The 12,577-nt window shown below is 45.0% G+C and overlaps 1 protein-coding gene across 1 annotated transcript in view; it reads right to left on the bottom strand.

Moving 5' to 3' along the window:
• Positions 1 to 12,577, bottom strand: part of FBXL7 (F-box and leucine rich repeat protein 7) — a 396,317-nt gene that overhangs the window by 6,738 nt on the left and 377,002 nt on the right. Inside the window, exon 2 of the mRNA XM_007951900.2 lies at positions 8,101 to 8,712. Coding sequence (XP_007950091.2) covers positions 8,101 to 8,712 — 612 coding nt within the window. The remainder of the gene's footprint in view (positions 1 to 8,100; positions 8,713 to 12,577) is intronic.

Raw genomic sequence — 12,577 nt, 5'->3', positions numbered from 1 at the left:
AGCCTCAAAACTCACATCAACATACCACAATGGTAGGACAAACTGACAGACAAGTTTGTCTCCCTGTTGGAAACCTCTCGTACCACCCTTACCTGGGTCCCTGCAGCTAATCCTTCTCTATCTGGGTTCCTGGCCTTTTAATCCGCTTTCTCCCACTCTCCCACCCTGCTGCTTTGGGCGTGCCTGAGTTCCCTCTGCTCACCTGGATCCCTGCAGCTGACTGCTTCTCTGTCCCAGTTTCAGGGCCTTTTAATCCCCTTTCTCCCTCTCTCCTGCCCTGCTGCTTTGGGTGTGCCTGGGTTCCCTCTGCTCACCTGGATCCCTGCGGCTGACTGCTCCTCTGTCCAGGTTCCTGGCTTTTAATCCCCTTTCCCCAACTCCCACTGATTCAACCCATCCAGTTCATTCTAACTCATAGTGACCCCTATTGGGTTTCCAAGGCAGTAAATATTTATGGAAGTTGATTGCCCTATCTTCCTTCTGTGGAGTGGCTGGTGGGTTTGAACGACCAACCATCTAGTCAGCATCAAATGCCTTACATACTGCACCACCAAACTCCTAATATATAAATAGTTATAGCATATTTTAGGAAAAAAGGCTTTGAGTTCTGCTTTTTAAAATCAGTCAGCGAAAACTCTATGGACCACCATGGTTTGAACTGCAGCTGATCATGGGGCTGGTGCAGGACCAGGAAATGTGTTCACTGTACACGGGGTCACCATGAGTAGGCAGCTGACCAGACAGCAGCTAATGATAACACCGTACATTTATAAGATATAAATAAACATTAACCTGCCTGTGTCACTATGTAGTATATAAATAAATATATCTATGTATCTATTTCATTCCACGAAGCAGTTTGTGTAGGTCCTTCACCCTCTTGCTGCTCTTCTCAGATCCTTTGGAGTTCTAAACAGGTGCCTTGCTTCAGCCCCCTGCACCCGGCTCTCAACATGGTATCCACAGCTTCTGAGCAGCTGCACAATGGTGCTGAAGGGGCCTTTTTTCCCACTTCTTGGCAGGCTGACTGGGAAGCTCATATAAAATTCAGGTCTTGGGAAGAATGAGGTTAAAAAGCCCAGGTGCTATCAACTGACAGAATTTCAGTAGGAAAAAGGACAAATACCCACAAATTCAGTGCTGGAGAACAAAGACGCAGCTTCTTAGAAGTTGCCTCTATGACTCCAATGAGCTCTTTAATACTGCTTTTGTGGAAGGTGGTTAAAAACCAATACACGTTGAGTCAATTCCAACTCATGCAACCCTATAGGACAAGTACAACTGTCCCATAGGGTTTCCAAGGCTGTAAATCTGTAGGGAAGCAGACTGTCATATCTTTCTCCCCCAGAGTGCTTGGTGGGTTCAATCCACTGACCTTTCAGTTAGCAGGCTGGCACTTTACCACTGTGCCACCAGGGCTCCGTGGAAGGTGGTTATTACCCCTCAACCTTAGCTTCCAGAGCTCCCTTTGTGTTGAGCTGCTTTCCTTAGGCTGACTATAACTTATGTGTCTTATAAAAGTGATTCCTGAATTTATATGTCTATGCTAGTGGCTGTCCATCTGTGATGCCTGTGAAAGAACTTTTTTACCATGATCCTGTGACAACTCGTCTTTCTAAAAATGTAGTTCAAGATGTCTTTCTTTTTAATTATCTAGCAAAATATTGATCTGTTGCACTACAGGAAGAATCCTATATTTGGTCTACTCACTGGCATCGATTCGGATGCGACTCATAGCGACCCCTCCTTGGGTTTCCTAGCAGTATCACTATGGAAGTAGATTGCCCACCTTTCCTTCTGAGGAGTGGCTGGTGGGTTTGAATTGCCAGCCTTCTGGTTAGCAGTCAAGTGCCTTAGGCACTACACCACCAGAGCTAGGGCAATATATACCTTGACTTCAAACAGAGTCCCAAATAGATGAAATACTAGCTTATCTCAGTTTTTGTGAGACTATTTTGGTATTCTTGTATGATTTTAGAAATGAATAATTTATAATTAATTTACAAATAAATTGGACACTGAAAACCTAATGAATAGCAGGGGAACATTGCTGAAGTGCTGGACAATGAGCCCCACCAGTTGGAAGACATTCAAAATACCATTGGGGAAGAGCTGCCTCCTCAAAGTAGAGGAGATCTTAATAACGTAGATGGAGTAAAGCTGTCAGGACCTTCATTGCTGATGGGGCATGACTCAAAATGGGAAGAAACAGCTGCAAATATCCATTAATAATTGGAATGTAGGATGTATGAAGTATGAATCTAGGAAAATTGAAAGTTTTCAGAAATGAAATGGAACGCATAAAGACCGATATCCTAAGCATTAGTGAGCTGAAATGGACTGGCACTGGCCATTTTGAATCAGACAATCATATGGTCTACTGTGCTATGAATGACAAATTGAAAAGGAATGGCATCACATTCATCCTCAAAAAGAACATTTCAAGATCTATCCTGAAGTATAATGCTATCAGTGATAGAATAATATCCACCTGTCTATAAGGAAGACTAGTTAATACTAGTCTTCCAAGGTGGTAAATATTTACAGAAGTAGATTGGCCAGTCTTCCTTCTGTGGAGTAGCTGGCAGGTTTGACCTTCAACCTTCTGGTTAGCAGTCAGATGCATTAGACACTGCACCATCAGAACTCCTAGTTAATACTACTGTTATTCAAGTTAATGAACCAACCACTAAAGCCAAAGATGAAGAAATTGAAGATTTTTATGCACTTTTGCAGTCTGAAATTGACAGGCATACAATCAGGATATATTGATAATTACTGGGTGAATGGAGCGTGAAAGTTGGAAACACAGAAGAAGCATCAGTAGTTGGAAAATACGGCCTTGGTGATAGAAATGAGTGGAGATCGTATGATAGAATTTTGCAAGACCAATGACTTACTCATTACAGATACATTTTTTCAACAACATAAATGGTGACAATACACATGGATCCCACTGGATGAAATATACAAGAACCAAATCAGCTTTGTCTGTAGCATCAGATAATGGAGAAGCTCAATATCATCAATTAGAAAGAGGTCAGGAGCTGACTGTGGAACAAACTGTCATCTGCTTATATGCAAGTTTAAGGTGAAGCTGAGGAAAACTAAAACTAGTCCACAAAAGCTAAAATATGACCTTGAGTAAATTCCACTTGAATTTAGAGATCATCTGAAGAATACATTTAATGCATTGAACACTAATGACCAAAGACTCAAATTGTGGGATGACATCAAGGATATCATACAGGAAGAAAGCAAAAGTCATTAAAAACATGGGAAAGAAAGAAAAGATCAAAATGGATGTCAGAAGAGACCCTGAAACTTGCTCTTGAATGAAGGAAATAGAAGAAATGCTGAAGAGAAAGAGTTGAGCAGAAGATTTCAAAGGGTGGCTCAAGAAGACAAAGTGAAGTATTATAATGAAATGCACACAGACCTGGAGTTAGAGAACCAAAATGGAAGGCCATGGTCAGCATTTCTCAAGCTGAAAAAATAGAGGAAAAAATTCAGGCCTCGAGTTGCAGTACTGAAGGATTCCATAAGCTAAATATTGAATGATGCAGGAGTATCAAAAGATGATGGAAGGATTACACAGAGACACTGTACCAAAAAGAACTGGTCAATGTTCAACCATTTCAGGAGGTAGCATATGATGAAAAACAGATGGTATTGAAGGAAGAAGTCCAAGCTGCACTGAAGGGATTGGTGAAAAGGAGGATCCAGGAATTGACAGAATATCCACTGAGGTGTTTGAACTGCAGCACTGGAGGCACTCATTGGTTTATGCCAAGAAATTTGGAAGACAGCCACCTGGCCCATTAACAGGAAAATATCCGTATTTGTGCCAAGTCCACAGAAAGCTGATCCAACAGAATGTGGAAATCACTGAACAATATCATTAATATCACACACATGTAAATTTTTGCTGAAGATAATTCAGAAGTGGTTGCATCAGTATATTGACAGGGAAATTCCAGAAATTCAAACTGGATTCAGAAGAAGGTGTAGAATGAGGAATATCATTGCTGATGTCAGCTAGATCTTGGCTGAAAGCAAAGAATACCAGAAAGGTGTTTATCTGTGTTTTTACTGACCACGTAAAGGCATTCAACAGTGTGGATCATAACAAATTATGGATAATGTTGCAAAGAATGGGTATTCCAGAATACTTAACTGTGTTCATGAGGAACCTGTACATAGAGCAAGAGGTAGTGGTTCAAACAGAACAAGGGGATACTGCATGGTTTTAAATCAGGAAAGGTGTTCATCAGGGTTGTTTCCTTTCATCATACTAATTCAGTCTATGCTGAGCAAATAATCTGAGAAGCCAGACTATAATGAAGAAGGATGCAGCATCGGGATTGGAGGAAGACGTATTAACAGCTGGAGATACGCAGATGACACAACCTTGCATGCTGAAGACAAAGAGGACTTGAAGCACTTCGGTGTGGATTACACCTCTTCATAAAACAAACAAAAATCCTCACAACTGGACCAATAAGCAATATCATCATAAAGGGAGAAAAGATTGAAATCAGCAAGGATTTCATCTTACTTGCATCCTCAATCAATGTCCATAGAAGTAGCATTAAACAAATCAGATGGCATACTGTGCTGGGAAAATGTGCTGCAAAAGACCTATTTAAAGGGTTAAAGGGCAACGATGTCACTTTGAAGACTAGGGTGTGCCTGACCCAAGCCTTGGTATTTTTAGTAGCCTCATATGCATGTGAGAGCAGGACAATGAATATGTGTCACAAGATAGGGGGAGATTTGAACCTGGGAAGGGGCACCTCATGAAGGAACTTATGCTCTGTTGAGGACCTTGAATTTTCCTGGAGGTGCTGGGGATCCACTGGACATCTTACGCAGGAAAGTGAATGGTCAGGTCAGTAGTTGGAGAATATTCCTGGGAGGTTGTGTAGAGGGCAGGTGTAAGGGTACAATTAGAAGGAGATTGGTTAGTGCAGGTAGGGATGCAGCCAGGGAGGTGGACAAGAGGGATGGACTCAGGCTGCTGATGGAGTAGATTCACTGGGCAGGTCTGGTACAGGAAGAGAGGTAAGAACTACCTTAGAAGCAATTTTCATTTGCAATTTGCTTGGAACAACAAACATTTTACATTTTGAAAATGGCTGCATTCCATATATTCTATTAATGTTTAAATATACAATTAGTAAATGATAATATGTGATGATGATAAAACTTGACTCCTAATTACAGTGACTTCCGATGTCTTGCCAAGACAGCTTTCAAGATGGATAGTTTTCTACATCATTGGGGTGGATGGAGATTCAAGGGCCAGGAGGTGGCAAGTCGTCCAGGGGAATCAAACCCTAGGTGCAATTTCCAAATCAGGCTTATATTGTCATTGAGAAAATGATCACTATTAATGGCCACCTGTAAAAACCAAGGTGAACAAGGCATAGGTGGTATCACTCTGGTAGCATTCTGGTCTCTCTCTCTATCAACATAACAACTTCCATTTTTTTTTCTAGAAACTGGTGGGCACTTTGTAGAAGTGGTGAGAATCAATCTACCCTCCTGTCCTGTTGGGAGTCCCCTGAAGGGTGCAAATAAATGGTTAACATGCTGAGTTGCTAAGTGAAAGGTACCTCAAATGAAAGTCATGTCCATCTACTGCTGAGAAATTAGCCACTGAGAACACTACGGAGTACAGTTCTGCCGTGACACATGTGGGGCCACCAGGAGTTGGAATCGATGCAATGGTGACTTCCCTTCCTTTCTTCCTTATTCATTTATTCATGTAATGTTTTGTTGGGTCTTTCAAAGTCCATGTAGCTGAAAATCCCTCCAGTGTCTGGGGTACAGTGCTTTTACTTGGTGAGCTCCCCTGTGTCTCTGTGCATTAGATTACAGGAATCCTTGGCCATATGAGGAAGCAGCACTAATATATTTGAACGTGGAAATGTGTCAGGTTGACACAGAGGAAGGTCTTGAAGGCTTAAATAACAGTTCAGGGGCCAAGCGGGATCCCCTCACCCTGGATAGGAGCCCAAGAATTTCCATACCCAGAGAGCCAATAAGGAGCTCTGATGGTGCAGTAGGTAAGGCATTTGGTTGCAGACCAGAAGCAGTTCAAACCAACCAGCTGCTCCATGGGAGGAAGCTGAAGCAATCTACTTCTGTAAAGATTTGAAGTCTGCGAATCCCAATGGGGGGGGGAGTTGCTATGAGTCAGAGTTGACTAGATGGCAGTGGGTTTTTTTTGGGGGGGGCGGGGGACAGCCAATGGAGTATTTGTATTACTAAAATTCAAAAAGACCCCAAAAGATAGAGCCCAGCTTCTGAGCAGTCTATAATAAGAGTACATGGAAAGCAAAGATGGGGGGTGGGGTGGGGTGGGGGTCGGATTCCAGAATAAATCATTTTCTAGATCCGAGAAAGGAAAACAAAATGAAGTATTTATAAAACAGACCAGTGACACTCACAATCTTAGAATGTTAAAGAACACAGTCCCTTATTATTATTATTTTTTCTTTCTGCCTGAGAGGAAACACCTAGTAAAGCTGTGAATTTTCCCCAATCACAGAGTTTTGGAACTAGTTTCTACCACTTCCCAATGATGTCTCGATCCAGAATTCCTTGGAGGAAAAAAATCTAGGCAAACCTCATTTCCTGCTTATTTATGCCAACAGCTGCTCAGGACTAACTGAACATACGGTGACTCTAGTTTTGTCAGGAAGCCATCTGAGTGAAGGCAGCAAGGAGTAACTTTCCAAGCAAAGAAAAGAATCAACCAAAAAGGATGGACTGTTATCTGAAATGTTTGCAGACGTTGGCTTTTGACAGCGAGAACAAGCTGAGTGCATGGGTTTTACCTCAGATTTTGTTGGAAGGGATCATTCACCTTAGATGCTTGTAAATCCCAAATTCTGTTTATTCGCCTGTCACACTGGTTCTTACTACTCGAACCCTCCCCAACAACCCGAGGCTGCATGCACGCTGTCCGTTTCTTTCGCTCCCTGATGCATCTTACACAGTTCAGCCTCTCGAATGTTCATCCTTTGACTGCGTAGTGCATGAGATAAAGAAAGGCTGTTAGTCCGGACAGATCCCTGTCTGGCGCCAAAGTGTGAGTCTGCACTTTAACTCTTCTGGCCTCAGTGAGGTTTGCAAGCAGAGCCGCTGTGCTGAGATATCCTTAGATTTTTAAGAGGATATGGTTGGACTCCATGGGCCTATCCCCTTGCACTGCATAACTGCAAACTACGCTTAAGAAAAGATGCAATGTTAACCCAGGGGTGGGGAGGGCAGGGTGAAACGTAAGGAGACATTTCGCCATGTTGGATTTCATTAGCGCTAACAAGAGGCCCAACAGAAAATGGCACAAACACACACAAAGGCCAAATGAAATAATGCCTCCACCCCCTTCCCCCAAAATGTCACAGCCCATGTCTTATGTTTTATTATCCACGTGGGCACACTGAGGCCGCCAGCACAGGACACACAGGGTAGTGGTTATAGTCAGACATAGCTCGCAGGCTGTGTGGGACAACAGTGAACTGGCACAAGGACAGCTTGCAAACTGGGTGTGACTTAGAGGTTTGGATCCAGCTATCTGTGATTAGCTATTTGGTTCCTGTGACTTATATGGTTGCTCTGAAATATCTGTGAAGACTGTGGAAGAGGAAATGTTGGGTGCCTCAGACTCAATTCTGACTCTTAGTGACTGCAGTGACAGAGTAGAAGTGCACCATGGGGTGTTCTAGGCTGTTATTTAGGGGAGCAGACAGCCAAGTTTTCTCCTGCAGATTTGTTGGGTAGGATGCTAATCTTTCTGTTAGCAGCCAGAGCTTAACCATTGTGTTACCAGGGCTATTGGAGAGGAAACACACATTTAGAAAGCAAAAGGTGGCCATAATTTCCCTAGGAAGTTGATGTTATTTGATGAAAAGATACCGCTGGCCTCCAATGCCATGACTGCGTAGAGGCTGTCTCTCTGGAAGACGGCCTGCATCTACACCCACCTCTAACAGCTGTGCATGAAGGGGACTCTAAGTGTTGGCCACCCCATCTACCACTCTGGGGTGCCACATTGGGAAGGCCCTACTGCTGAGTACCAGTGTCAATTACCTGATACATCCAGGTGCTCCAGGTTGGGGCAGAGTGACACCACGTCAAAGACAGCCTCGTTGGAGATATTGTAACAGCCTGAGACTTCCAGTCGCCTCAGTTCGGGGCAACACTGGGCGATGGTGTAAAGCCCTCGGTCTGTGAGCCGCCTGCAGCCACTGACAGTCACCGTTTCCAGCATGAGACAGACATTGGGGGTGTCCTGGCAGAGCCTGCGGGTCAGCACCTTGAGGGCGCGGTCCACGTGGATCGTCTCGCCCGTCAGGCGGATAGTCCTCCAGAGCCGGGGGTCCCAGGCCAGGTTGTACCAGCGACGGCACACGCGGGCACAGCGGCACAGCTGGTTGGTGGGCAGGAAGGAGAAGACGTGAACCATGGAGTGGTCCGGAAGCCGGTCTATGCTGGCTTGGTCCTTCTGCGGCCGCGAGGCGAGCCGGATGAGCGGGTGGGTGAGGCGGGTTGGGGGCGGGGAGTGGACCATGGCCACCGTCTCCCCAGTGATGGAGGACGAGGAGGTGGACGAGCCCCTTCCATTCTGAAATCCGGGCAGATTCGGCGGACATATCAGGGCTGGGCTGGGCGTGCTCAATGTGCGCATGCTCAGGTCGGAGTCTGGCAAAGGACAGAAAACAAGGGTTAACACAGGCCTTGTCAGAGGCTTGGGTTTCGCATAGAAGACGTTCAGAATATGTTTTCCCGAACACATCACCAGAGGCAGAAGCCCAATGCACATTTTTACCCATTCTCTAAGTCCTCAGTTATCCACATCAAACTTCCAAAAACCCAAACCCAGTGCCATCAAGTTGACTGGCACTCATGGTGACCCCATGTGTAGTGGAGAACTGCCTTCCACAGGGTTTCACCGCTGTGAACTTTTGGAAGCAGATTGCCAGGACTTTTTTTGGCGGTGCCTCTGTGGATTTGAGCCAATAGCCATTCAGTTAGTAGCCCAGCACTTAGCTGTTTGCACCACCAAATGCAACCACTGCCATGGAGCACCACCAGGAACTTCTTTATTTACAACAAACCAAAAGCCGCACCCACTGCAGTCTAGTGGATTCCAACGCACAGCACCCCTAGAGGATGGAGTGGAACTGCCCCAGAAGGTTACCAAGGCTGTCAATCATTACAGAAACAAAACGAAAAACAAAACCACTGCTGGGGAATGGATTCTGACTCACAGCGCCCCTAGAGGATGGAGTGGAACTTCCCCAGAGGGTTTCCAAGGTGGTGTAGTGGATAATGCACTTGACTGCTAACTGGAAGATGAGTGGTTCAAACCCACCAGCCGCTCTGCAGAAGTAGACGGACCGTCTACTTCTGTAAAGATTTGCAGCCTCAGAAACCCAATGGAGGTCGCTATGGGTCAGAAAAAATTCAATGGCAGTGAGTTTTTTTTTTTTTTGTAATCTTTAAGGAAGCAAAGTGGACTGCCACATTTCTCTCCCATGGAACGGCTGGTGGGTTTGAACCACCGACCTTTCTGTTAACAACTGCACAACCAGGGCTCTGCTTTTCTGTACAAGGGTGGGCAGACTTTGTGTAAAGGATCAGATATCAAACAAGTTCAGCTTTGCAGGCCATATGGTCTCTGTTGCAGTCAATGTACCACCGCAGGGCAAAAGCAGCTGCAAGTGATATGCACACGAGCGGGTCTCACTGTTTTCATAAACCTTGGTTGATGATGTTGGGTCAGTTAGACTTGGCCCTGGAGCCACAACTTCAAAGTTTCTTCTTTCTATTTCGGGGAGAAACCTGATATGCTATTAGACAAACTCATGGACTTTCCTGATTACATTTTGGTCAGGTGGATGACAGTTTCATCCCCAAGTGAAGGCAATGCATATGACAAGACAGGAGACGGGGAGTAGGCACAGAGAGCATCTGCTCCCCTCAGCCCTCATCTCCGAGCATCCAGGCCCCTTTCTTTGATACCAGTATCTCAGCACATCCCTGCTACTTCAGACGGTGTTTCCAGGCCTTGAATCTCTGGGGAAATATTTATTTTCCCTTCTAATTAACAACATCTCTTCCTGCTTTGCATTTAAATAATGTGAGTTGCAGTCTGTTCCTTGGAATCAAAACAATCACTTGATGAGGACACAGTGGTTTTTAAGTTTATGAGCGATTAAAAATTCTTTAGAATACCAAGTCAACTAGTGTGCTTGTCTCAAAAGATTCTCCCTCTGTTCCTCACTCTCGCTCCCCGCTCCTCCCTCTCCTATAGAGTGGAAACTGTGAGAGCCGGAACTCAACGGGAACGCCTTGTTTTTCTGGATCCGGCAAGCTTTCTGCCTTTGACAGGGTGTACTTACCACTTTTCTATTCGAGGAAAATTGAGATTTCTTTCTTTGACAGGTTTCCACTTTACACAGGTTCCAGCTCTTACAAGTTTTAGTGTCTATATTACATTATCATAGTATTATAGTATAGAATGCATAACAGTATTAGATTGTCTTATATATTATATTCCCACTCATAGTGCCCCTACAGGACAGAGTAGAGCTGCCCCATAAGGTTCTTTAGAGAAGCAGATTGCCTCACCTATCTCCTGCAGAGCAGCTGGTGGGTTCGAACTGCCGATTACTTCGTTAGTAGCCAAATCCTTTAACCATGCACGACCAGAGTTCACAATAGTATAGAGCATAATAGTATTCCATGCGATTCTATATCATAATAATTATATATATTATACTATGTTGTTGTTGCTATGTGTTGTCGAGTCGGCCCCGACTCATAGCGACCCCTCCTTGGGTTTCTGAGGCAGTATCACTACGAAAGTAGGATTGCCCAACCTTCCTTCTATATACTACACTAATATGGGAGCTCTGGTGGCATAGTGCCTAAGGCATTTAACTGCAAACCAGAAGGCTGGCGGTTCCAACCCACTAGCCACTCCGTGGAAGGAAGGTTGGACAATGTACTTCCATAGTGATATGGCCTCGGAAACCCAAGGAGGGGTCGCTATGAGTTGGATACAACTCGATGGCAGTGCCTTTATACTAATATATATGTATGTATTAGTATAATATAGAATACCATAGAATACTCTTATGGTATATACTATTGTGAACCCTGGTGGTGCAGTATATTCCCATGCTTAGCTACACTATAGGACAGGGGAGAAATGCCCCACAGTGCTCTCAGATAGGGTTGCCGTGAGTGGGGATTAACTCAACAGCAATAGTTTTTTTCTTTTTTAATTTTTAATGTGATTGATCATATGATTGGTTTCAATTTTGTATCTTTTCATACATCCCCACATCCACTGTCATGTGATGTTGCCATTCCTTCCAGAGGCAGAGTATATATCCTCACTCTAGTGATGCTGGGCTTGGCTGTGTGACTTTATTTGGCTGATGGAAAGTTAGGAGGCATGATATGAGCAAAGGCATTGTGCTTTATCAGCTTAAGGTGATGATACTTGGTGAGCCACTGGTTTTAGGATGATGGGCAGCACATGAAACCTACCTGGCCCCACCTTGCAACTTAGAGCCAAGTTCAGCCAAGTCTAACCTGGATCAGCCAACATCCAGATGAACCCTTCCATCAGCCACTGAGTTGACCACAACTCATAGTAACCCCATGTGTGTCAGTAAAACATGCTTCAGAGGGTTTTCAAGGAGAAAGATCTTTCAGATGTAGATAGTCAGGCCTTTCTTCTGACACATCTGCATGGACTCGAACCTCCTGCCTTTTGGTTAGCATGTTCATCATCTGCATCACTCAAGGACTCCAGATGAACCATGTTGTTGTTATGTGCCACCGAGTTGATTTCAACTCATAGCAACTGCATATGACAGAGCAGAACTGCCTCCTACTGTTTTCTAGGCTATAATATTTACGGGGCCCAGTCAGCCCCAAGCTTACAGGCGAGGAGAAACAACGCAGGGACGCCCAGAGTAGCAGGCCGGAAGAGCAGGAGAAAGGAGATAAAAGCCAGGAAGCCAGAGAGCAGAGCAATCAGGTGAAGGGATTAGGTGAGGAGGGGAAACTCAGGCCCGCCCAGAGTAGCAGGCCGGAAGAACAGGAGAAAAGGGACAAAAGCCTTGAACCCGGACAGCAGTGCAGTCAGCCCCAGGGTTACAGGTGAGGAGAGACAACTCAGGGACACCCAGAGTAGCAGGCCTGAAGAGCAGGAGAAAGGGGATAAAAGCCAGGAAGTCAGAGAGAAGAGCAATCAGACAAAGGGATTAGGTGAGGAAAGGAAACTCAGGCCCACCCAGAGTAGCAGGCTGGAAGAACAGGAGAAAGGGGATAAAAGCCTTGAACCCGGACAGAAGAGCAGTCAGTCCCAGGGATACAAGTGAGGAGAGACAACTCAGGGACGCCCAAAGAAGCAAGCCAGAAGAGCAGGAGAAAGGGGATTAAAAGCCAGGAAGCCAGAAAGAGGAACAGTCAGCCACAGGGACCCAGGTGGGGGAGATACAAGAGGTCTCCAACAGCAGGACAAACTTGTCTGTCGGTTTGTCCTACT

The sequence above is a fragment of the Orycteropus afer genome, unplaced genomic scaffold (genome assembly GCF_000298275.1).
Source record: "Orycteropus afer afer isolate SDZICR_OR568_19922 unplaced genomic scaffold, OryAfe1.0 scaffold00317, whole genome shotgun sequence".
Lineage (NCBI taxonomy): Eukaryota > Metazoa > Chordata > Mammalia > Tubulidentata > Orycteropodidae > Orycteropus > Orycteropus afer.
The sequence above is the reverse complement of the archived record's forward strand: the minus strand, read 5'-3'. Positions and strand labels throughout refer to the sequence as shown.